The 27,085-nt window shown below is 36.1% G+C and overlaps 3 protein-coding genes across 3 annotated transcripts; 2 read left to right on the forward strand and 1 right to left on the reverse strand.

Moving 5' to 3' along the window:
• The first annotated feature begins 1,077 nt into the window (after positions 1-1,077).
• On the forward strand, positions 1,078-9,216 carry LOC116166310 (neurogenic protein big brain). The gene is made up of 4 exons (XM_031481233.1): positions 1,078-1,474; positions 1,525-1,651; positions 7,257-7,464; positions 7,517-9,216. Exons 1-4 carry the CDS (start codon positions 1,147-1,149, stop codon positions 8,507-8,509), a joined length of 1,656 nt encoding a protein of 551 aa, XP_031337093.1. The 5' UTR covers positions 1,078-1,146; the 3' UTR covers positions 8,510-9,216.
• Positions 9,217-15,035: 5,819 nt separating this feature from the next.
• On the reverse strand, positions 15,036-18,057 carry LOC116166811 (lipoyltransferase 1, mitochondrial-like). The gene is made up of 4 exons (XM_031481952.1): positions 16,763-18,057; positions 16,606-16,713; positions 16,192-16,405; positions 15,036-15,974 (listed from the first exon to the last, which is right to left on the reverse strand). Exons 1-4 carry the CDS (start codon positions 17,252-17,254, stop codon positions 15,613-15,615), a joined length of 1,176 nt encoding a protein of 391 aa, XP_031337812.1. The 5' UTR covers positions 17,255-18,057; the 3' UTR covers positions 15,036-15,612.
• A 1,625-nt stretch (positions 18,058-19,682) lies between these two features.
• Positions 19,683-26,636, forward strand: LOC116166941 (tyrosine-protein kinase HTK16). Its single transcript, XM_031482160.1, has 12 exons — positions 19,683-19,851; positions 19,904-20,032; positions 20,087-20,224; positions 20,557-20,909; positions 20,957-21,203; positions 22,971-23,173; positions 23,221-23,361; positions 23,409-23,694; positions 24,109-24,390; positions 25,810-25,948; positions 26,112-26,271; positions 26,340-26,636. The coding sequence occupies exons 2-12, from the start codon at positions 19,957-19,959 to the stop codon at positions 26,535-26,537; spliced, it is 2,223 nt and encodes a 740-aa protein (XP_031338020.1). The 5' UTR covers positions 19,683-19,851; positions 19,904-19,956; the 3' UTR covers positions 26,538-26,636.
• The last annotated feature ends 449 nt before the right edge of the window (positions 26,637-27,085 follow it).

Here is a 27,085-nt window from a genome sequence, read left to right on the forward strand (position 1 = left end):
CCCCCCCCCCCCCCCCCCCCCGTGCTAGTCCGCCCCTGATGGCATCCATAAGAAATAAGAAAGTAGATGTGATTTATTCGAAAACCAAAGTCACAAAAATATTAATTTATTAATTTAATAATACCTTCAGAAAGGTGAGAAAAAATCACTAAGGGTTTGTTAAAAGTATTTTTTGATATCTTTGAAAATAAATTAACGCCAGCGCATTTTCAAAAATGACAGTTTTTCGTCTTTACGCCATAACTTTGGTATTTGTAGAGTTATGAGAAATTATTATAATTAATCAGCATACAAATTCTGCGTAACTTTTGCCTATTTAACCGACTTTGTATCTGTCACGCTTTACGCGAGATCCCTATAGTGGAAGAGAAAAAAAAATATAATTGTGAAAATGCGCCTTGTTTACCTTACCAGATAGGCACTGGTTTTGTATAAATTTTGAATTTCGATTAGAGTTCCAAGTATAGCCCTTCATGAATAATCTGATGGTTTCTGTAATGAAGTTTTCGCTAAATAAGAAAGGATTTTTACTTTTGTAACTGAAAATGTAAGAAGAAACACAAGCAAGGTTCCTTGCAAGGAGCTTTGCCTGGAGTTCTGGCGCCGTGTAAATCAAAAAGCTATGGGTTTTTTTTTTATTTTCGGCTTCTGCCAGCTATTCCGAATTAGGTAATAAATAATTCGTGAATTAATTCATGCCTAACTCAAATTAAAACCTACATTTCTCCGTTCCATTTTAACAATTAACAAATTCTCATCCATATGACACAGAAAAATTAAAGTTTCTCCAGAAGCTTAAATTATAATTATAAATTGCCTATATCGACCCAAAGAAAAATTCAGATTGAAACAATTTGGAAGGAACGCTCCCCGTCCCCTACACTTCGACAGTGATACATCCGGCTACCCACCACTTCGCAAACAATTACCATTCTGTCTCAAATTTGAGCAGTAAGGTTTTTTCTATGCACCATATATGATAGCAAGGGGATGAAAGAAGTTGTATTGACGTAGGTGGGGATAACACGTGAGCGCGCTTCTGAAATTTCTCTCGAAGATACCAACTTGTGCTAGTGCTTGTAGTGGTTGCTGGTCGGTGTCCGCTCTTCATCGTGTTTTTCGGTGAAATATTTGTTGAAAATTGCGATGGGCGACGAAAGTTTACATTTACCGGACGACAATTTAGAATATTACATAGTGACATTATTTGAAAAGATTGACGCGCTTAGAAATGAGACCGTATACATGACTCCGAAATTTTGGAAAATTTCGTTTCGAAATGAATTGCGTTCATTAGAATTTTGGCGGTGTGTTATTTGTGAATGTATTGCATCGTTTTGTTATGTTTTTATTGTTTGCGGAGCTACAGCAAGTGCCGGTGTCGGTGCTTCCGAGGCTTCCGTTCTCTTCGCAACAGCTTTGGCTGCGGGGCTCTCGATGTGCACTTTGACACAATGCTTCGCTCATATAAGCGGTAAGAACTTCGCAAACATTGAAAGAGAATTGCTTACATTACACTTACAGGGGCCCACATTAATCCGGCGATTACGGTGGCACTGACCATTACCAAAAATATTACGTTCATCCGCGCCGTTATGTTTATCATCGCTCAATGCGGAGGTGGAATTGCGGGAGCTGCTTTTTTATACGGGTATGTGTGGTAATTTTTTCTTTTAATACCAGCGCGCCTTGTTAAATTACGTACCTACCTAATTGAGGAACGGGAGGTTCGTTCGTGTATAGAATCTTTACCTGAACTGAACCACATTTACCTGAGATATTTAGTGAATATCACAACTTGCAGCTGTCTTTTCGAAACTTCCTTATTCTAAATAAAACAAAACATGCATGAATCGTGTTCTACATTGAGCAGGTTCGAAAATAAAAGAACCGAGGAAATTCAACTACCGGAAATTTCTTCTTGGGTTTTATAATTGCGTTAATTTACTTAGTATTAAATTTTAGTAGACATTTGTTTTTCGGCGAGTGAATTCTTAAAAAAACAAAGATATAAGAGCGTTGCATCTGGATGACATCTGTTACATCCCATGAGATGATGTATTTCAAAAGAATCTGCACCCTTATCGGTAATTAAATTGACGATGTGGTTAAGTGTAACCTCAAGTGTAAGTTCATAAAATAGTACTTCCTATCTGCTAGTACATAATTTAATTATTTTTAGTGGTCCGTAATTACCTACTTAAAGTTAATAAATTAGTCCAAGTTTGAGAACCTCTGAAGAGCAGCTGCAAGCATCGTCGGCCACGGCTTATTGGACAGAATGTTTCGTCTCAGGCATCTGTTGCTTTCATTGACCTTGCCCGTTAGTAATTTACTTTGGAACATAATTAAGATTTCTTCGTTATGTATTTTAAATCAGACCGCCTCGTAAAGGAGAAAGATGGAATGCGCTAAAGCCGCTTTTTCGGCTTTTCCAGTTTATTCGTAATATATGACATATTTGAAATCTGAAAGCAATATAACGGGACGCAATAGTAAGAAAATCCTCCGAAATGATTTTTGGGGATTACTACCTCAGTCGAGTAATTACAGAGATTCAACTTAGATCCTGATTCCTATTTACATATCAAACTTGTTTTAAACTTGTAACAACTTTTAAATGTCTCTTTTTTTTGCAGGCGGTAAATTCGTATTATTTACGCACATCTGCATGCATGTGATAGAGTTCATTTTTGTCCCATTGTTAAACTGCACGCGCGTGTTGGGCTGGGTGCAGTGCACACGAGGGACCTCGTTTTATTTAATAACAAAGAAATAGAGAACGGTATGGAAAAAAGGCTTTAGGGGTCACACCCACACCCCATTAAATTAAAACCAATTGTTCCCTCATCATTGCCAATTTAACTCTAATCCTCATTGGCACATCATTTTCGGCCTCTGACTAACAAGTGCGGTATACTTCCTTTGAAGTTATCAACGATGATATCATTATTAGCGAGATCTTTTTCCCAAAAGACGCGTTGTACCTACGGACGTAGACTTTTTCAATCTAAACATTCCCGTTATGTTGTACAAGTGGTTCCACTCCACATGTAGCTAATTGACGAATAGGTATATTGACAGCTATAAGTACAAAAAAGCACTGCGTTGATCACCACCTCGCCATTGACTTAATTTAAATTTCCAATTCTGTTTCCGAAGGATTTATCTTGACCATAATCGTGTGATTCCTGAACGTGGTGAGATTTTTATCCAGAAAGGTTGCGGATATCTGTTTCATTTTGTCGAGGGTTGGGAATTTTTGAAGAACTTGTACAGACATAGTGCAGCGCACCCAAAAAACCTATACGTTAGCATTAGTTCATTCTTTCTGGAAGCTATACGGTTGCTGATAATAATAATAATAATTGTATAAGCCCTTGAATATACATAGTTCGATTTTACTGTAGTTTTATTTCACTTAGCATGGAGCAGGTATACATTTTTTTGGGAAATTTTGTATTTGATAAGATGACATAGGTGTGCTGGTACAATTTTTTGGCATTAGTACCTCTCATCTGATCAGTAGAAAAGTTAACCATCCCCTCTTCTCTTTATTTCTACCTATCTATATTCTTTCAACCCTACAAAATATTTATTTATTTATTCAGTATTTAATTCCAACAGCAATAATGCCTATTACAGGAATTATCAAAATAAAAATACACATAATATAAAGTATATACATTTTGGTACCAAATATAGATATGTTTAGAAATTAATGTCAATACAAGTGAATTTTTATAATTATAAATCTTAATACGTAGGTAGTTGGTTATACAAAATGTCAGCAACTACATAATTACATAATAAATATTGAACATAATGAAAATAAATCATATCAATAATTATAAATCTTAATCGTTAATTGTTTTACAATATTACAAACACTAATTAATTAATAAGGAGTGAACGTAAGCGGGTTTTATATTGGGGAAAAGGTGAAAATATACCTTTATCATTGTTTAACTAGGTGAAATAATACTACACCAGTACGAGTAATGAGAAAAAATTACTCTGAACACTGGAAGGATAAGCAAATCCAATGCTATGCTACAAACACTATACAGATACCTACACACATAGAGAAATCTAAATAGGGATCAAGAGATATAGCTATTAAATTTAATGAATATTGTCAGCTAGATAAATTGTGCGCAACGTATCGCTAGTGAAGCTTTGGTGTAAGTGCAGATGTATAACATAAACCAAGCAAAATTAATGAGACTGTAGAATTGACTTAAAATAAGACACGTGTTTTCCAACTCAGTAGTCGTTTTAGTAAATAAAAATTCCTTAGCTCTTTTTTTTAACACCCGAACGGATAGTTCAAATACACTTTGTGAGTAATGGTTACAAAAATAATTACAAAATTTTGAGCCGAAAAACAAGAATGTTTTTTGAAAAAACGATTTTGTGACTAGGTAAACGCAGCAGTTTCTTAGAATATTGCCGAGTTTTGTGAATTCCAGTATACCTAGGTCAACTGTTGTGCCAAAACCACTAGGTATACTTACTCATCTGATAGAATATTAGAATATCCATATTTTCTCTAATTCTGGAAGAATACACAACCGGGGGGTGTCTGGGGGGTATGGATTGAATGTTCATTTCCCTACAACTATAAGAGAACGTCGTGTACCTACTGTGGGGTGATATTTTTTCTCAAAACGTTCAGCCTTGAGGGTATTTTTGAAAAATGCCAAGTGTACTAAGTTTGGAGAATACACAACCGGGGGGGTATATAATACCTCCCAGGTAAGAGGGATTCATTGGTGTCCATACCTCCTAGACCAAGGAAACAAAAATTCAATGTCCATTTCCCGACAATCTATCATGAGAGCTTCGTATACTGTCCAGTGTCCCACACCCACACAAACCCCCCGGTGATATTTTCTCCCTCTACACGTTCGCCTTTAATGTTTCTTTTGATAAATGCCAAGGGTACTCATTCTTGAAGTCTGGGTCTGGCGAGTACGGAATACCTCCAGGTAGGAGAGCTTCAAAATGTTCATTTCCTTATGAGTATCATGAGATTATCGTATGCTGGAGGGTATTCCAACCCCCTGGTGATATTATTTCCCTCAAAATGTTCCGCCTTAAGGATTCTTCAGACAAATGTTGGGGTTGCTAAACCTTTTTGAAAGAATACACGGTACGGTATGGAATATACCCCCCACGAAAGAGAGATTCAATGTTCATTTCCCTACGACTATGAGATTCGCGTATAGATATTCTCACACCCATTTTGCATGGTAAATTTAATTGGGTAAGTTTGAAGTTAACGTTTCTCTGCAAGTGCCCGAAATGCATCTTCCTAAATGTGGTAAAGGTGCTAAAGAATGACCTATGTTTACTGAATGTTACAGTAGTATAATCCATACCAATCCCGATTTTTAAAAAAATCATTCTCAACTCAATGCACGTATAAACGATCCATATCTACATAGTTCTCTGTCTGACCAATTACTTATTCAATATAAAATTTCTAAAAAAATTGACCCACCCTATTTAGCCCTTCAAAAACTTAATCCCGAAACACAACCCAAGGAACAGGAAAAAATTTGTGCACAAACTAATAATGTACCATAGCAACAGATCTAAACCGGGTTCATGAAGTTACCAGAACATCAAAAGCAATGTGTAAATTGGGCTCATAGGCTAGTGCCGGTGCTGGTGCTGTCCCGCCAGATCAACCAGAACAAATTTTGTTAATTCTGCATTACTTTTATTCGAGGTAACAAATAAAAAAATTGGATTGCGCATGCGCAAAACAAGTCTTCTAATTCGGCATTAGTTTTGGTCGAGGTGTCTACATACAAAATTTCATTTAGGTATCTAAACAAATAAAAAACATACAAATACAAAAGTTGGGTTGCGCATGCGCAAATTTCCTTTATTCGTCTGCATAGTTGCTTGAGGTTTAAGGAATATTTACTAACACTGAAAAGCGGCCATTCATATGTTCTTTGTAATTGTAATTATAAAAGAAACCGAAAGAAACCCTTATTTTGGAGGTTTGGGCAGTTTTAGGGCAGCAACTTTTTGGCTCTGCATTTTCAAAGACAAGTATAGAGTCAAAACCTTCGGCTTGCGATAACTAAATTAACTAAATAGTTCTCTTAACTACACACGTTCACCCATTGGTAGCGGAACTTACTCGGATAGTGCTAATTCTTCTTCCTTAAACATTTATTCAATTACCTACCCCTCTCATAATTAAATGTTGTAATAGTATGGCGCTACTCTCTATGGGAAAGTAAAAGTTTGGACGACCTATGACCTAATGTACAAAACTACTTGGTGTCATACACCGTCTAGCTCCATTAAGAATTCTTATTACTCGAAGAAAATTTTCAAGATGCACTGACGCACAAATCATGCGTATCATAAAAGAATTACTTTACTTTACTCCTAATACACGCAATTGAGCATGCGCGGCCACTTTTGGACGAGGCGCATACACTTTTCTTGAATAATCTTTTGAGAAAGTTATTCAACAGTTTTGCAATTCTAATATTAGACACATAAGTAAGGGTGTATCCAGAAAATTTCGTGAAATACGAAATTTTATCGAGACAGGGATTTTTTCGAACCACCTTTTTAGAGGATAAGCTCATAAAGAAATTAAACAAAAAACGCAAAATTTTGAAGTTTTTGTGTGGAAAAGGAATATTTTTGGTCCCTTCCACTACCCAGCATACTTACCTGTTGCATCCAGTACATTGGTTCCTTTAGAAATGGAACTCAACAATTGTAATTCTCTGTAGGTAAAACTGCTAATTAGCATGTAATTAGCGCATCAAAAAAGGTATACCAAATTGGGATGAAGTTATAGGCACAATTACCTTATCATTGCGTTTTGAAAAATGGTAATTAAGAAAAAGCGATCTTAAATGTCCAGGTGTCACATTTTCCAAGCTGCAGATTGTAAAGTAATCCAACAAAGTATAGTAGTGTACAGCTCACTAAGTATAAATAAAAATAAACATCTGGTGGGTTTGAATTAATCAAAACATGTACAAGGGTTTTGAACTTAAGTGTGCAGCTGATGGGAAGTAAACCAAAATACGTGCATGTTTTGTGTATTATGCTATATTTATAGAATGTTTGTAATTATTTGTTTCTTTAACCCATATTTTGGTGGGGCTGATGTACCTATAATACATATGCCTACATACATATAATGGGCTGGGAATTCAATTTGAATAATTTAGCATAGAAAAAAAAATGTTGACATTTAAACTTCTTTTCAGGATGACTATACCAGGCTACCAAACCAATTTATCAATCGCATTAATGCATACTAGCAATATTGTGACATGGGAAAGATTTGTTGTGGAGCTAATCCTAACGTTTATAGTGGTTCTTACCTACCTGATGACCATGGATACTTACACCAAGTGGTTGGGAAGCTCATCCCTAACTATTGGAGCCTCCTATGCAGCATGTACATTAGTTTCGGTAATATTATATAGTAAAGTCCCATATATAAGTAAATCTTCAATTTTTGCAGATGCCATACCTAAACCCCGCAAGATCTCTGGGACCATCGTTTGTGTTGAGTAAATGGGAAAACCATTGGGTGCACTGGATTGGTCCATTAGCAGGTGGATTGATTTCAGGGGTCATCTATAGATTTGTTCTAAATCCTCGAAGACGAAAGTGTTGTAAAGACTCGGCCGATGGTGATTCCTCCAGCATACAATCGGACGAAGATCCTTATGATGATTTAGAAAAACCTGCACCTAACAAGTATAGCAGCTACAGGCAGACCGGAAACACAGTTGTAACATCGGGATCGGGCTACTGTCCTAGTTTGATGTCTGCCAGCTTATACTCGGCTCCACTGTGCAAGTTGGAGCGAGTGGAGTCTCTTTATGGTGGTACAAAATCACTGTACTGCAAGTCACCCCCCTTGACACGTGCAAATTTGAATCGTTCTCAATCTGTCTACACCAAATCAAACAATGGTGCGACTAGGGACACATTACCAAGACCGGGTCCTTTAGTACCCGCCCAATCTTTGTATCCCATGCGTCTTAGCCAGCAACAAAATCACACTCAGAACCAAAACGTGCAAAACCAAATGCAACAGCGATCAGAGACGACTTTTACTGGTCGTCCAATGCAAACAATAGGCGCAACATCACGTCCAGACGTTTACGGTACTGTGAGCAACACTGGCCGAAATAATTCCTCTGACGCGGAAAATACCAAATACGAAGATAACACAAAGATTGCCCGAAACCGACCAGAATCAATGTACGGAATGCCAACAAACCTTTCTCGCCATCCTCCCACAGATGACTCCATGTATAATAGCTATTATGGTTCTACAAAGAGAAGTAATACTACTAGCACTGTTGCATACCACAATACTGCAGCCAACGCTTCGTCAAAAACTTCCACTGTCAATGGCTACGGCGCTACCGCGAAACCGGCTGCGTCAACTTCTACTTCTTTTCATCATTCAATTTCACAACATTCCCCATCTTCGCAGTACTAAACATGTTTATGCAATCGCGCGTTGTTTATTTAAGATAGTTTAGGTAGCTAAGTATGCTCAATTTGGAATAGTTTTAATTTTTATATATGTCGTTCCTTTATCTTCATGAACATGGTAGGTTAGTGTTCTGATCTATGTATAAGCAAATAATTCCAACATACACTTTCTCCAGAGTCTTCAGAAGTAGGTGAATATGAGATACTTTTGAGCAAGGTATTTTTGGACTTTTGGATCTAATGTTGGCTAGTTCTGTACAAATTTGAACAGCGTGTAGATAAAGTACTAGTAGTAACAAGCAAAATGATTTCAGTAAGTAGGTAATTATGGTGATTGACACCACGTAAATATTCTCATTGTAAACAGTATTCCTTAATTATTTATTTAATTGTTAGTAGGTACCAAAGAACTCTACCGATAGGTACTTAAGATTCCTATTATAACTAACGACGTCGTACGTCAGTAATAAATTGCAAGCAGTGTAGAGATAATACCAATTCGAGCAGCACTTAACTTAGAGCTGCTTACAGTGATCGTTCTGTAGTAGGTATGATTGTAATACTATCGTTTTGATGGGAATTCTTTATTCACTGTTATTCATTGTATGGCAAAGGTGTGATTGAAATGTACATTAATTCGTAATTTATTGTTAATCTTATTAGAAGTGTATATAGATTTACAATGTAACTTTTCTCTTAATCATCACTATTGTTGTTTTGTAAATTTGTTACAAATAAGACTATTAATATTTATTTGTCTTTCGATTGGAGTGCCAAGATCCTGTATCACTACCCATCACACCCTAAATTTTCCGTCGCAAGGTGGCCCTCACAGCCTGAAAATGTAGATGCAGTAGAGGCCTCCATTATGTATAGTGGTCAAAGCGAACTTGCAGCAATTTTGGAAATGGTCCCAACTTCATTTATAAAGTTATCTTGGAAAAACCACAGAGAGCGCGAAAATTAAGTGTTGCTGATAGGCAACCCACAATACATCAAGTCTCCCGGCAGGATTTGTATAATAATTATTCGGTTACAAGCAATGACTTATTCATTGGTTACAAGTTTTGTTTAGATGGGAAAAATAGTATCTTTTTTGTGTTGACAATGAGATGACAGTTTTCATCACAGTATGACAATTTTTGTTTGAATAGTCGATTTAAGAATAGGCAACTTTACATACTCCGTTCTGAAATAAAAATCATGTCCTGTCTAGGTGTCTGTATGATACAGTCTAAAAAAACGTGATTGTCGCCTATGCTTCGCGCTTATACTGTCTGATACAGGCCGGAGATATGCGCAAAATGCCTTTTAGATTTATTTAAATGATTCATGGCATCAGTGAGTGTGAGACTGCACGGTCCTATTTCAGGTAGAATTTAAAAAGTGTGCGCTCGCGATTATGATTTTTGTTACATAATTATAGTAGCCCTTACTTTACACAATCAAATAGCTGTATCGAAGTAACGGTTAAGATTGCAAAAAAGGATATTCATTTGGCTGTTATCTTACCGTACTTACCTTGAGTGTGGACTGTCTCCAAGCGATAATAGAAAATTGTGAACACTGTTACCAGTAAAGTATGTTAAATCAAAAGATAAATATTGATTACAATTCTTATCGTGAAAAATAGGGTATTGCTAAGGATAACACAGCTCAATCGGTTTAATAAAATACTTTGTCTAGGTGATAGATTTACTTTCGTATGGGAAATGAAAAAAAACTAAAGAGTTAACGAGGAACGTACCCTGGTGGAATGAGGAACTAGAAAAGTAGGTATTCAACAAAGCCCGAACGACAGAGGCGTGAAGAAACATCGGCAGAGTATACAGAAGCGCCCTAACCGAGTACAATTTCGCGATAAGAAGTGTCCAAAGAAGGACTTGGCGCAAATTATGTGAAGGAATCGATTCGATACCAAGAGCATCGCGCCTACAGGAAGTCGTACAAGATCACTGCAATGGCATTGGGAATATTAACACAGGAGGGGGTAGATAGGCCCTAATGGTCTTCAAACCCTTTAAGGCGCCTGGTGGAGACTGTATCTTTCCAGCACTTTTTCTAAAAGGTTGTTGGACACATACTGCAAACTATATGTAAGCTCTACACAGAGCACAGGTGAATACGGTGTTCATACCAAAAGGGTCAGGACGCATCGACCTGCCCAAGGCGTAAAGACCCATCAGCCTCAGTTCATTCCCGTTGAAGGGGATGGAAAAAGTCTGAGAGGCGAGATTCTAACAAAACATCCACTTCGCCCCCAATAACACGCCTATCAAATAGGGAAATCGGCAATCACAGTCCTACATAGTTTAACATAGAATAGAAACTTGAAAACACATGGCTCTAACCGCATTACAACAATGGACTCAATAAAGTCCATGTTGAGGAGCAGGAAGATAACGGGCAAGGCTAGACGAGGAGTCAGTCACCAAAAGAGGGTGCCCTCAACAGGGGAGGGGGAGTACCCCCCTCGCCCTTGCTATGGTCACTTGTGGACCTTGTGGTTGAGGACCTAATAACCACGCTAACACAAATAAAGATTACTATATGTGCAGGGGTATTTATTTATTTATTATCGCTCTCTTATTCTGGGCCCTCAAGCTCAACAGGCTTGCGTCCAATTACAGAGTGACCCGCATAATGCTTTTTAGAGGTGCCTCTGCAGAATGTAGTTGTTTTACTACTACTGTATTTACCTTACGAATTAGGAAAACTGCAGGAAAGCCTAATTCGGAGTAGCCGGCAGAGTATATGCTGGAAACTGATCTAAGGTAATTCCCATCGCTGCCACAGATGAAAAATTCACCTCAACCCAGCTTCGAACACCCGACCTCCGGCTTTATAGCCCAATGCTCTACCATACTGAACCATAAAGGTATGCAGACAATCTGGCTATAGTAATCTCTGATAAACACGATATAGTGGTATCTGAGAAATTGCAAAAGCCTCTGAACAGAGGTGGTGTACAGATAACAGCTAAGCATTGATCCGCTCTAAACGCTGGTGGTGGGGTATTTTATCAGAAGGAGGAAGCTCAACAAAAGTGCACCCACTACTATAGGGGGGGGGGGGGCACCACCATTGCTCTTAAGGTACCTTTACACTATCATACTTCTCATGTGATTTGTCATATGATAAGTATAAGCATTTAGATTTGTGTTTACACTATATACTATTTTTGGTATTATGGCTGTCATAACACAAATCATAAGGAAATAATATGGATATAATACGTAAATCGTGGAATAGGGATGTTCCTATTTCTGCATGACAAATGACATGACTTATTATTTTAAATATCCAAGTGATCCCGCCCTTTTTATGGTTACTTTTCGCATTTTGCTGTTGTACTTATCTGAAAAAGCTGAATACTTGAGTAAACCAGTAAACTTTTGATTATATCATTGATTATAGGTGTGTATAATCAATGATTATAGGTATATTAGTTACTAATGAAAGAATAAATTACATAAACAATAAATCGAGCAATAAATATTTACGAGTATATTGGTATTTGGTTGTCTGGTTGTAGTGGTGTTTTCAGACACACATTGTCAAATAGTGTCTTGATTGGTAATTAACCCTTCAAATGTTTGGGGTAATCTTTCAAATAAGGGTACACTCATCCTTAATGTCGACCAAGGGGACGACTCTGTTTGCCTTGTTAATGAAACGCATAACGGAGAAATTTTTTTTAAAATAATTGTTAAACTTTTTTCGTTAAAAATGTACTATGATTTTTGAGGCACTTTAGACGTTCACCTATTTGTGCTTTACAGGTGATTTTTTTGAGTTCTAAGTTAGCCTGAAGGTACTTTTTTGTTGAATACTTATTGTGATAATTATAGCGATTTATTTTAATACAGAAGTTAACCGCACAAAATTGCTTATTTGCCAATTTATTTAAAATTTTGCGGGATCCCGCAAATACCGGGTTCCCGCGGGATTAACATCTAACGATCCCGCAAATGCCGGGATTGAGATTTTGCTGCGGAATTGCATTCCCTAGCTGTAACTTTTGAACTAGTAGCCCAATCTTGGAACTGTTTGAAATTATGGATTCTACAGGCCACGTTCTATAAGAAAAATTTTTTTCCGGGTCGATCTGAGAATTTTTTTTTCGGGGCAAAAAAAGGCAGTGTATAACCTTCCTTTTTTCCAAAAATCGACTGCACCAAAATTTCTCGGGAAAACACTTTTTCTTATTAATTTTGGTGCGTAGAATCCAAAACAATTCGTACTTTTTCGATCAGACTTCTCAATCAAAAGTTATAGACTAGAAACCAATTTCGAAAGAAAATTCAAAGGGCTGTAACTTTTGAACTAGTAGCCCAATCTTGGAACTGTTTGAAATTATGGATTCTACAGGCCACATTCTATAAGAAAATTTTTTTTCGGGTCGATCTGAGACAATTTTTTTTTCGGGGCTCAAAAAAAGGCAGTGTATAACCTTCCTTTTTTACCAAAAATCGACTGCACCAAAATTTCTCGGTAAAACACTTTTTCTTATTAATTTTGGTGCGTAGAATCCAAAACAATTCGTACTTTTTCGATCAGACTTCTCAATCAAAAGTTATAGACTAGAAACCAATTTCGAAAGAAAATTCAAAGGGCTGTAACTTTTGAACTAGTAGCCCAATCTTGGAACTGTTTGAAATTATGGATTCTACAGGCCACATTCTATAAGAAAATTTTTTTCCGGGTCGATCTGAGACAATTTTTTTTTCGGGGCTCAAAAAAAGGCAGTGTAACCTTCCTTTTTTACCAAAAATCGACTGCACCAAAATTTCTCGGGAAAACACTTTTTCTTATTAATTTTGGTGCGTAGAATCCAAAACAATTCGCACTTTTTCGATCAGACTTCTCAATCAAAAGTTATAGACTAGAAACCAATTTCGAAAGAAAATTCAAAGGGCTGTAACTTTTGAACTAGTAGCCCAACCTTGGAACTGTTTGAAATTATGGATTCTACAGGCCACATTCTATAAGAAATTTTTTTTTCCGGGTCGATCTGAGACAATTTTCTTTTCGGGCCTCAAAAAAAGGCAGTGTATAACCTTCCTTTTTTACCAAAAAATCGACTGCACCAAAATTTCTCGGGAAAACACTTTTTCTTATTAATTTTGGTGCGTAGAATCCAAAACAATTCGTACTTTTTCGATCAGACTTCTCTATCAAAAGTTATAGACTAGAAACCAATTTCGAAAGAAAATTCAAAGGGCTGTAACTTTTGAACTAGTAGCCCAATCTTGGAACTTGGAACATTTTAATTTAGAGAAGTTATATAGGTTTCGTAACTTCTTGTATTAAAGTCATATGAAAAACCTGTCAAGTGTAAAGTAAAACATTAAAACTCATACGAAAAATATGTTGGTAGTAAATATCATATAACATATCATATAAAAAATCATGTGAGATATATTATAGTGTAAAGGTACCTTTAGAGTGAAGAGGTCAAATTACCTGGGAATGAAGAGGTTACAAAGTGGAATTCCCATATGGGTAAGGTGATAAAAAATGGAAACCATAATTAAACAATGCGACAGTACGATAAAGAAAAAACTGTACAATGGGTACAAAAACAATGCAGATAGAAACTGTAGCATGTGCATTCGCAAAAGACGTGATTACCGCCAAAAACCAAAATGACCTCCCAGATAATATTAGAATAAAATTCTAGATAACAATTGAATAAAGATAACAAGACTAAAGTACTGTCCAAGAATTAAAGACATAGCTAACATTGAAATAGGAAGGCAAGGATAAGATTTGTATACTATTAATTTGAGTTGTGTAAATATCTTGTGATAAACTACACTATACTGTATTCATTTTAAGCCAGGTAGCGGTAGAAAGCATAGGGAAGCTTTGACCTTCAGTGTGATTGGTTAAAATACGAGTCAGTATATTACACTGAAACATAAAACGAGTGGCGAATTTTGTAAGCTGGTAGTTTCTGATGCCATCTAACTGTTGAAGTGTCATTAACTGTTAATGTCAAAGATTTATTTCTGTTTGCAGTGATGGATATTTCTACTTTACAATAACTTGGTGTCGTTTTATATTTTTCCTGTGTGTGCTTATCTTCAAACACAGCGCCATCTACTACCTTCTTATAATGAATACAGTATAATAAAGTATCATTTATGATACAACAAATTCAAATTTTTAGATTTTGATTCTGATCACAATTGTTAAAATGCAACATTTGGTAGCCTTCAAAAATTTAAATTAAGTATTGTTTTGCTTGAGTCATTAAAATGCCCAAAGATGCCATTTGAACTGATCCGCGACGCAAACAAATATAATGCCAAAAGTTATTTTTGATTATGTTTAAGTAGATAAAACGTAAATCGACCTGCACTGGTGGTAAAACACAACAGGGGCGATGTCCTCCCCAGTGGGACCTCCAGCACCAGTTATCCTTATCTCCTTAACAAATTTTTATCAAACACGAGATTACAACATTATCTGTAAATGTCCCCCATAAGTAGTACCAAAGGTTAAATTTGAATTAAAAAACAATCTAATTATAACAACAACCTTTATTGATAATCCCATTAACCTATAACAATATCTGTCTCTACAAAGGCACAACACCTGCAGTACAATTAATATATCACAAGATAAATAGCATAATCACTAAAATAATCTTAAATAGGTAAGCTCGTTAAGAACTAAAATAATATTAATTATGACGTGTAGAATAATTATTCAAAATTAAAAACTAGGTAAAGTAACTTAAAAAATAAATGATATGATTAATTCTTGTTGACTGTGCGAGACAGTGGTTATAAACTAAACTAAATAATAATTAAAATGGCACTAGCAAAAGTCACTTTCTAAAATATCACACACAAAACATTTTATACTCCACACATTTGTTGACTAACATTGTATACAAATTACACTAACAAGGGTAGGGAGCGTTAGTAAAGTATGAAATGTCCTTAATAATTATAGGACCAATGTATTAAAACATACAATGATTACATTAATAAATGGGATTATACTGCACTTAAAAATAAAATGTTGGTAACTATTTTTCTCTCATCTAAAATACGTTCGAGAGGTAAATACTATTGGAAACAATGAAAGAGAAATTTACATAGAGGTCATGACTTGTCGGACACAATCAGTACCAAACTTATCTTTATCATCAAGTAAACCATAACCACTTCCACATATGGATTGTTGAAGAGCATTGATGGCATCTTCCGAAAATTTCTGATATTTGAGACTGGTGATGGCATTAGCGGTTCCACTAAATCCAGTCGACAAACCAGAAGGAATTTGTACAGTAATATCACTGATGCGACCGTGTTCCACGACCATTGTAACACGTAGATCACCGGAACCGTTCATAAATTCTTGCGAGACGGAGAACGTCTTTGTCACGGTAAACTTGGGGGTTTTAGCAAAACACCAATCCCAGCTGGAAAATTTATTGCGCAACTCGGTTATACCTAAAAATGAGCCAATCAAACACAAACCATGGCATTTAGTGTGTCTGTGCAAATCACTATCATAAATTGGGGGAATTTTATTTGCACCTGCAAGTTCTAGTTAAAAGTTTATCAAAATTACCCTATAAGTTTAAATTTTCAAAAATTCCGCTTATTTGAAAAAATCACAGCACAGTTTCATTGATAATGATGTGCTAGTTTCATGTGACTGACTTACCAGGAAACCATCGTTCGGTAGGATTAATCATCTGAAATCCGTTCTGCTTGCTCGCAAGATCTTGACCACCATCCTTTAAGGAGTTTACGGGTGTTCTCAGGTACTCCCATCCGATTGCTCGTAGTACTCCCGCCGTGCATATTTTGGGATACTCCTCGCACAGATTGAATATCTTCGAGTGTTCCGATTGGGGCCCGCTGCTTTGTATTCCAGACTAAAATTAAATAATATTGCGAAATAGGCATATTTGTTGTAATCGTTTTTATCAAAAAAGTAATTGTGTCAGTTTGTTTTTTATTTATGGCATCCTTATCAGTTAAGTGTGGGCTACAAAGTCTACACATTACGATTAGATGTCTGTTGTATAATGAATTACTGATTATCAAAAATGAAGCGTAGTAATCGAATACTTACAATTGTTTGCTGGAGGGCGAGGGTCCGGTCCACTTTATCGACATTAACAAACAGAGTGCACTGGTGATAGGCATTGGTACGACCTACTTTTGCGGAGTTCTCGGAAACCTAAAGAAACAAAATATGAAAAATGTATAAAACACACACAGCACCCTACCTTTAAATGTCTAACTGACATAACATTATTAGCCATACTCTTCACTTCGATACCATAATTCCGGAACAATGCCCTTGTCAGCATTTCCAAGTCGTGGCCCTGGTTAGATTTGTTTGCGGGGGTAAAAAAGGTCATATTGAGATTTCCTTGATCATGATACACCGCAGGTCCGTTGCAATTGCGACGGGCCACCTGTACACCGGAATTGGTGATGTGTGCAAGTTCTGGCATATTGGTTTCGCTCCAAGGATTCTGGTGTTTTCCAATAACGACAGAGGGGTCGTTGTGCGACACCATCAAAATGTGATGATTGTTAAAGTCGAAGTTACGATACAACCAATCTTCGAGGGCTAAATTTGTAAACACATCCGTTGATTGTGAAATAAACACGGATTTTTTCACATTTTCGGTGACGGTCTTGGATGAAAGTTGCCGACAGGCCATTCTGGCGGTCGAGAAATTTATTCTAGTTGCGAATTGTACTAGAGCCATTTCGTATTATTATTGCTTATTACTAAGGCAGGAGTAGCTAATCACAAACAGTCGTTAAAAGTTCTGTAGGTGTTGTGCCGAACACTAAACTTATTGGTACTTAGCTTGTTGCGATTCGGCGTTTTTATGAGATGTTGTTAGAGAAATGATGTATTCGTGCAAGGTGATTGTTTGATGTAGCCACTTCCAGGTGTGGTGCAATGAGCTCGTCCTAGTCCGGATGCCAAGACAGTCTCCGTATCCAGTAAGCATTCCTTCCTTTGCTCCCACGATAAAAAATTAACTTACGCTCTTTGAAATTAAAAATCAAAATTCACAAACTTTGGTTTAAAATACACAAAACACTTGATTGATACTTTTAATAGCAGAGAATGTGTATTCAACACTACACAAATAGCAAGTGCTTTGATCAACGACTGGCAGACGTTTTATATAAAACAGAACTCAAAAGTCACAATATCTTACTTAAGGTCAAACCTAATCTCGTTATCAGCAGACTGAGAGCAAATAAGTTCATCGCTCAAAAAGGTTCCTCTTGTTTAACGAGCACGTGATAAGAACACTAAATACTCATGAAAAGCGTTACACAACAGAATTTAATGCGTGCTCGTTCGAGTGTAAATCGTGATACCACTCTGTAAATATTGCAAATTGAATTGTTTATTTGTTGATAAGAGTAGACCCCCCGACGAAAATGCACGGCCTAACCTAACCTTACATTTGCGTACGTGTTGCGTACCACGTGTACTGTACTGAATTTGGCGTTGTTTTTAAATTACCTTCCAGATAAATTGGTAACAAGAGAGATAATACAACTTTAACAAACAAATTATTATGATCTTTTTTATTTATAATTTTTTGAGAAATACCAGTGGAAACCAACTACAAAAAACAAAAAATACTGATTAGGGTGACAGGGTCGTCCTGGTGGCATGATCGTACAGAGCCGTATTAGCTAAACATTGGAATCTAGGCTGTGATAAATTTGTTTCCATAGTGTGCTATATTTGAATAGTTCTAGAATTGAAAAGAAAAAATTCATGACTACATGATTTACAAAAATTATTACCTATTGTAATAATAACACTGACGTGCAATTCGGTTGCGCACTTTTTTTACGAGTGAGTGACCCCACAGGCTGAATACCGAAGTACTGACCCATGTGGACCCTCTGCTAGTTTTACTTGTCTCGGATACTCAAATTCTTTGAGCGCGTTGGTTATGGTGCCCCTTTGATACCTCCATCAGTCCTTCGCCGTATTTTCTACCTGCCCATTATATTCTCATCGCAACCGTGATCTTAGTGGTTTTAGCAATGTCTATGGGTTTTAGGGCTGGGATTTTAATGACGTTAAAATTGCAGCGAAAATGCGAAATAAAAAATGCAATTATGACTTAAAAATCTTGCAAAAATGAAAATTTAAAAAGATGACATTTTAAATGACAACATTTTATGGATGAAACTGAATAAGACCGTAAAATTATTTTAAGATGCAATTAGGTAAGATAAGACATTGTTGGTTCATTTCCACTCCCTGCACTCTGCAGGCCTGTCGTATAGAAAGCAGGTAGGTATGTATGTAAGCAAAGATCATTATACACTCTTTGATGTAAGTTACCGGCTCACTTACTGACTTACCGCATACAAAAGAAAATTAATCCCTTAGTGGGGATTCGTTTGGGGATGATTACGTTCCAAGAAAACATTAACTATGCCTTTAGCTTATAATGGAGGGTTTAGGCGTCATTCCTAAACAGGTAAAAATACCCGGAAATACCGCGAAAGGAAAAATATTGCATTATGTGTTCTAGAAATCTAAGACTGCATGAAAAATAAAACCTTAACAAAGGTTTATAAAAGTTCGCCAAGAAAAATACCGTAATATATCAAAAAAATTAGCGCTATTCCTCAAAAAATGCAAAAAATTCAAAGTAAAACACACAAAAACTCAAAAAAATGCTGAAAATACCGTAAAAATTGCCAAAACCCCCCATTTTTCAAAAATGGCAAAAAAAATGCACCACAAATTGCTGTCATTTGATTCAATTTATCCTGAAACACGTTTTAGACTTAGGGAACAGTAATTATTGAAGCCCTAGAATTATATGATCGTCGTGTTTCATTCCCTTCATCGTCATTTAACGTTCTTTCAAAAACAGTCCATAATTCTGGTGGAAAGGTTGCCTCTCTTCGCTTAGGGCGCCCAATGTATAGGAGAGTAACAATTTTCCTAGGTACCAAAGCGAAGTCTTCGTTATTATTGTACTGTGCTGTCAATCCTTCTCTCGCTAACTTCTTTCAAATGGATGGCTATTGTACAGCATGACCTCCACATTTTTGCACTTCTAAATTTCTAGCTGTATCGAATTTAAATTCCCGCCATTGACAGGGCGGGCTTACAGTACGCATTCTGATTGGTCAGTTAGTTTCCGAACTGTAAGTCACCTAGGTCTGGTTTTCAGTGACAAATTTGTTTTTTTATCGTTTTTAACACAAGTTCTTCCACCTAATTTATGTGGATTTTGAAATGTGATTATGGAATAGAGTCGAGGCGACCAATTTGAGGAAGAATAATTAAGACGTAAATCAAACTTCGGTTTGTGTATTTATTTACATTTGAAAGGTGTTTGATGTGGTTAATGTTTCAGGTTTGGATTTTGTGTATTTTGTGATGATCCTTTGACGTAATTTGTTATAAACAATGACTTCCGAGGAAGATATTTGTTGGTACCATGGCAAAATATCGAGGGAACAAGCCGAAGCAATTTTACGTCAAGGTAATCGTAATTGACATGTTATCGAATTTAAGATTTTGTATATTATACTTTTAGGTTCGGGAGCGGACGGATCATTTTTAGTTAGGGACAGTTTCACGTCTATTGGAGATTATGCTTTGTCTGTTCTACAGAATAATAAAGTGAATCACTTTCAAATAAGGGCACATTCTGATGATGCGTTTTTTTCACTTGGTGAGTAATAAACATACCTACAGTCATTGTTTTACAATTGCAATTACTATCAAATGGTAACTAACTTGGTAATTTTGTAAAGGAAAATCACTAGGTATAGGAACCGGCACGTAGAAGTATCTGAGCTCATTTCCTTAGTGTGTACTTTTGGAGGAGTTTTGCCCTTTACAAAGAATTCTAGGATTCTTACAAGGCTTCCTGTCCGGTTTTTACTAGAGCAATCCAGGCACTTTTCAAGGTTTTTAGGGCTTTTTCAGCGCCTACCTCCCTCCACCTACAAAAAATCAAATAAAAAACATGACCAAGTTTTTAATGAAGTATTTTGCTTTCAGAGGACAACGTTAAAATACACGGATTGGATAGCCTGATCGAGTATTACCAGGATCCGACACATGGCCAAGCAATACCTCTATTTCTTACAGAGCCCTGTAAGGGTGATGTGCCACCGCATGAAACTCGTCGACATGGCCGTACTAACCTGCTTCATCGTGCGACAAGTTACGGTGGAAATAAGGTGGTATCCGCCTTGTTGAAGTCGGACTATAAATTCGATGCGAAAAATTCGCTGGGTCAAACTGCCGTTCACATCGCGAGTATGTTGGGAAAAGATGACATTCTGCGCGATTTAATCGATAAGGGTCTTAATGTGAACTCTCGAGATATGGCAGGTTTTGCACCTTTGCATGTAGGTATAAAAACCCAATTTCAGGGGTCTTCAATTTTTACTTACAGTATGCGGCTCGGAATAATTTTCCTAGTACAGTACGACTTTTAATTCAAATTGGACATGCGAATATTCAACTGCGAAGTACCGAGGATGAGCACGTTCCCTTGCACGAAGCCGCAAGTGGAGGTCATAAAGATGTGATTAAGGAACTTTTAAGTCTCAATGCGCCTGTTAATCCGAGATCTAAAAACAATCTTCTACCTTACGATCTTGCCAATACCAATAACCATACTGAATGTGCAGACATTTTAGGTAATTTGTTATATTGTTGCCCGATGGGTTCAAGTTATGGAAACTAAAAAGCATCTAATGGTAGATTTTGTGTACGTTTGGGCGTACAAATTCACCCACTAAATTCATCGGATAATATATTGATGCCCTAATGGCATCCACAAAATATTTAATTTTTCAATAATTTCTTATTTTTAATGTTTTTAACAACATTGCATGCCAACAACGTGCACAATAATCAATCAATCTATATAACTAAAAATGAATTTCGGAACAACTGGACCAAATTAGATAATTCTTCTTTTGTTGGGTTTGTTATCAGGACAAGGTTTCTATTAAAGATAATTTCCAAAAAATTGTACGGAAAGATGTAAAAAAACAATTTTTCTGTTTTCCATCATTTTAAATCGCAATATAGGTAATAGATGGCACCAAAGCGAGGTCTACTACGGGTCTAGAAATCCATACCGTTGACTTTAGGCAAATGGTAAAAAAATAGACGGTCAAACATATCAATTACGTATGCCCGTGAAGGTTTCTAATGTAATAAACGTGGGCGAGGTGGGGCGGCGCAGCTTATGTCTGCTAGTAAATTATAAATAAAGTTATAACTGGTACCTTTACAAATACAACAGGTGGCATATTATGAATAGGATGTTGTGCAGCATAGCTCAATAAGAAATGCTGTAATCACTTCAACTTGTGTAAATATGCATTTTATTTATGCCCCTATATCTGTTTTGCCCTTCATAAATCTGCTGAGCAAATGAAAGTGAAGGTAGAAATAGCCTTCACTGTTTGTATGAAACTGGTCATTTGATGTTCATTAAGCATATGAACGAATAAAATAAATAAAAACAAACACTTTTTAAACTAATTCGAATTATTAATTTAATAAAGGGTAAATTTCGTTTATGTCCGAGTATAACAAAAACACGGAATTCGGAACAAAACGAAAAGAAATACAGTACTTTTGAAGCCAGCATTTTTTCAGTTTCCGAGGATGATTTATTGGTGTTAAGTGCACATGCATAAGCGAGACTAATTCGGGTGTAGCAGTCATTTCTTTTGTGAGGTGCGGTAAACTTTGTGACTACAAGTTTATTTATTTTTATTTTATTATTTTATATATTTGAATGCCACTTAATTAATTTATATACAGGGTGTTAGCTTGAAACAGTCTATTATTGCGAAAATTAGCGAGGATATCAAAAAATGATTTATATATATATTCTTCATATGGAGAGGTGCAATGAAGTACAGTTTTTTTTACATTCGAGTATTCGGGTGTTTAATATTATTTCTGAATTAGCTGTATAGATAATAGCATTGCACAGCTTCTTAGAAAAAATTTACATTTGTGGGGCTCAACGTGCTTTTTATGAGTTTGTGTACTATTTGCATGGGCAATCAATTGTTGCTATTGGAAATTGTAAATAAATAAACTACACTACCATGTTATAAATAAATAGATTTTTTCTACTGAAAGTGTGCCCCCCTCGACCCATTCTTGCGCATGTGCAGCACATCGCTTTCTTAGTTGTGGACTAAACGCTCCCTAGCGGCCAAACGATTAGAGATAGTTGAATTCTGTTTGCGCCAGTGACTTCCTCTTTAAAATTGAGCTCTAGACACCTAGATCCATCTTAAAATAAATGAGGTTTTCATAAGAAAGTGTTTGGATTGAAATTGTTTAACAAGATTTGAGCTTTAGATGCTTTTTACTTTTGAGGCTTGACAGCCGCGGTCAGTCTACTCTTAATACGTTTTTGAATTACACTCTTTTAGAAAAATACCAGCCACCTGAACCGAAGACATCTAAGAAGCAGTGGTATCACGGTACATTGGATAGGAAAGAAGCCGAAAATTTAATCCGTCGGTATAGTAACAAAAATGGAACATTTTTAGTGAGGTTTACTGATCGTAATTCCACAAACGTTTTAACGTTACTAAACGATGATTCAGTCTATAATTACATTATAGGCGTTCAGGTATTGCCAGTACCTCCAATATGAATGTATTTATAATATAATTGCAGGGTAAACACTTGTTCATCGACAATGGACCGTTATTAAATTCGTTGGAGCATATAATAGAGTATTATAGTTTTATTTCGGATGGTTTACCGACGGTTTTAAAATACCCAGTACCGCCGCAGCCAAAACCGCCTGTACCTGAAGTATGTTTTTCGCATTAAAAGAGTAAAAAATAAAGCAAATGTTTTAGTTCAAAATGTTGCCAAGACAGCAAAAAATGTTAGTCGCTTCCCGATCCATTCAAGAAATGATGAATTGGCCCGAGCCCCATTCCAACAGTCTCGGTAGCATATCGAACCAATTGTGTAACATATCTTTCTCGTCTACCATAGTGCCTGCTACTAATATTAGTAATAATAATAATTATCTGCCCGGGAAGGACGAAAATGGTATTATCAAAGAGGGGCTGATTCTTCCCGAAAATTTAAAGTTAAAACAAAGAATCGGTGCTGGCGAATTTGGCGCTGTTTTTCGAGGTAAGTGCTGCACTCTGTAATTGGTAAGTTTAGAGATGTGTAATGTCAGTAGATTGACGTTATGCTAGTACGTTTAAATTATAAAAATTATATTTTTTCTGGGCATGCGCGTATTTCACTTAGGGCATATAATACATGATTATGTACACCCTATTTTTTTTCAGTTTTCGTAAGAGAATTCTTGTTTGTTTGAAATTTTTACAGGGGTAGCTTTGTGGTTAGGGCACTAGGCTACGGCTCTTAATCTTTGGCCATTTTCCACCTTGAGGTGTTTTTTCAGATTTTGAATACTTTGGGTAGATAAATTCAAATATTAAAAAAAATATGTATATGTATATATGAGCTTTAAAGTCTGATTTATCTTTGTTTACACCGCTTATACATTTTAAATAAGTTTATGAAGTTTTTTTACAGGAGTGTACATGAAAAATAACGAAAACATAGACGTTGCCGTGAAAACATACAGAAATGAGCAGATTGACATTGACGAAAGTGCCTTTATTCGCGAAGCTCAAATAATGATGAAACTAAACCATCACTGCATCGTTCAATTAATAGGTCTACAAGTGGGAAATTCATACTTAATGGTACAGGAATTGGTGCCGTTGGGCTCAATGCTTACGTATATAATAACACATAAGGATAGAATAAATCCTAATTACGAGTTTAAAATATGGGCTGCTCAAATTGCTTGTGGTAAGTGTTGTGCCTTATGATTTTGACTTGCTTTATCTTGCAATTGTACTATTCAAATAGCTTGACTGGAACTATAGAAGTAAGTGGTTTTGATTTTTTATTTGGTGTTGAATGCCCATATGAAATCGATTAAAATAAAGACATTTATTATTATCGGTGTTTCTTGTGAGAACTCAGGTCTAGCCTGGTTAACTAATCGCACGGATTAAAATCAAGTAACGATTAGTGTCTGTGTCTGGTGAAGTTATGTAGGGTCATTAAAAAAAAAAAAAAAAAAATCACACGTACATTGGACATCTAGGGATAATGTAATTCGTACTTACCAACATACCTATTGATGGGCACAATAGCCAACGCTATCAGGAAAGAGGAAAACAAAACAAAAAAATCATTATAATAATTCCTGTAATTTTATTAAATGGAGTTTACTGTGTAAGTGTTTCTTTGGCTTTGCGTTTGGGTTGAATACGAGTGGGTTGTGATAACGTGGTGTGCTTCTGTGAAGAAGGAGTTTTGTGTTTTTTAATTGTATTTATGGTGTTGTTTCTTTGTTCCTGAGGTCGTATTTGTGAGGTTGCTTGGGTTTTTGGTGGAGATATTGCAGTATTTTGTGAGTCTGTGTTAAGGTTTTTGCGTTTCGGTTGTATACGAGTGGGTTGTTTCTGAGAAGAAGGAGTATTGTGTTTTTTAACTGTGCTAGAGCGTGTAACTTTATCGGATGGACCTGTCTTTGTAGTACATGTTGCGTTACTTGTGTTTATGGTGTTTCTTTGTTCTTGAGGTTGTATTTGTGAGGTTGCTTGGGTTATTGATGGAGATATTACAGTATTTTGTGAGCTAGTAGTGCTGTATTGGTTTTTGCGTTTGGGTTGAATACGAGTGGGTTGTGATAACGTGGTGTGCTTCGGTGAAGAAGGAGTTATGTGTTTTTTAATTGTGCTAGGGCGTGTAACTTTGTTGGGTGGACCTGTCTTTGTAGTGCATGTTGCGTTACTTGTATTTATGATGTTTCTTTGTTCTTGAGGTTGTATTTGTGAAGTTGCTTGGGTTTTTGGTGGAGATATTTTAGTATGTTGTGAGCCTGTATTTCTGTTAAGGTTTTTGCGTTGCGGTTGAATACGAGTGGGTTGTGAAAATGTGGTGTGTTTCTGTGAAGAAGGAGTTATGTGTTTTTTAACTGTGCTAGGGCGTGTAATTTTATTGGGTGGACCTGTCTTTGTAGTGCATGTTGCGTTAGTTGAATTTATGGTGTTTCTTTGTTCTTGAGGTTGTATTTGAGAGGTTGCTTGGGTTTTTGCTGGAGATATTTTAGTATGTTGTGAGCCTGTAGTTCTGTTAAGGTTTTTGCTTATTTTTATTTATTATTATTATTATTATTATTATTAGTAAACAAAATCAAAATAAACTTTATTTTCGAAGGTATGAAGTATTTAGAAGAACAACGATTTGTCCATCGAGATTTGGCTGCTCGCAACATTCTTCTGTCGTCGAGGCATCAAGCCAAGATCAGTGATTTTGGATTATCTCGATCTATTGGCACAGAACGAGACTACTACAGGTAGTTATACAAGGTGTAGCAAAAATGATCCGCAAATTAAACCAGTATATTCATATTATTATTTATTAACTGGAAAATGAGTATTCATGTTTTCCCCATCCTTTTGGAGATCGATTTCGCTGCATCTTTTAAAAACAATCTTCTAAGCTTTTTTAATTTCAAGGGCAATGCAAGGAGGTAAATGGCCATTGAGATGGTACGCGCCGGAATCGTATAATTTCGGCACTTTCTCACATGCTAGCGATGTTTGGAGTTTCGGTGTAACATTGTGGGAAATGTACTCCTTTGGAATGCAGCCTTATGGTGATAAGAAAGCAAATGAGGTTAGTGTCATTTAAAAGAATGTATATTTGAAATGAATGAGATTTGATACTCAAGTATAACATTGTAGGTGATAGAGTCAATAGAGAATGGAGAAAGGTTATATAAGCCGATGGGTTGCCCTGTTCGGGTGTACAGTATGATGTTACGGTGCTGGGAGTACGATGCTGATAGAAGACCGTCGTTTAGTGAATTGTTGGAAGTATTCTCATCTAATAATGATTACATTAACATAAGAGAATTGATAGCTCAAACAAATCTTAGTTAATGGACAAATTAGCATCATCTTATTATTATTTTACATTGGAACTTCCTCATTCCATTTTATATATTGTATTATTTTTGAAATAAATTTTTATTGGTTTTATTGTTTCTTTTCTTCGGATATAACAGCCTCAAGATAAGATGCTCCATTTAGATAAAAAAATTTTACAATATAAATGGTTTTTTCCAAAAAAAAGGTGTACAATTGATGGTAAATTTTTCTGTTATACAATAGTCAATGAAATATTGCGAAACAGGGAAGCTGTACAATAACAAGTTGTTTTTCTGTTTTCACAATGATCGCCATTACAACAGAAGTTATTTGGTTTCACTTGTTTGAATTCCCGATATTTTAGAGATAAATATAGCTCGTAGAAATAAATAAGAAAAACTGGAGATTTACCATAATGAAAGTAATTGAGTAATATCAGATCAGATTGCTCAAAGTACAAAAATATACTTTTTTGTCATTGTTTTCTGAAAAAAGTTACTTTCTATGAGTAAACAGAATTCCTGTGCAAAGTGCACGTTTTGTGAAATAAGACGTAAATA

This window comes from Photinus pyralis, unplaced genomic scaffold (genome assembly GCF_008802855.1).
Source record: "Photinus pyralis isolate 1611_PpyrPB1 unplaced genomic scaffold, Ppyr1.3 Ppyr1.4_LG3b, whole genome shotgun sequence".
Taxonomy (NCBI): domain Eukaryota; kingdom Metazoa; phylum Arthropoda; class Insecta; order Coleoptera; family Lampyridae; genus Photinus; species Photinus pyralis.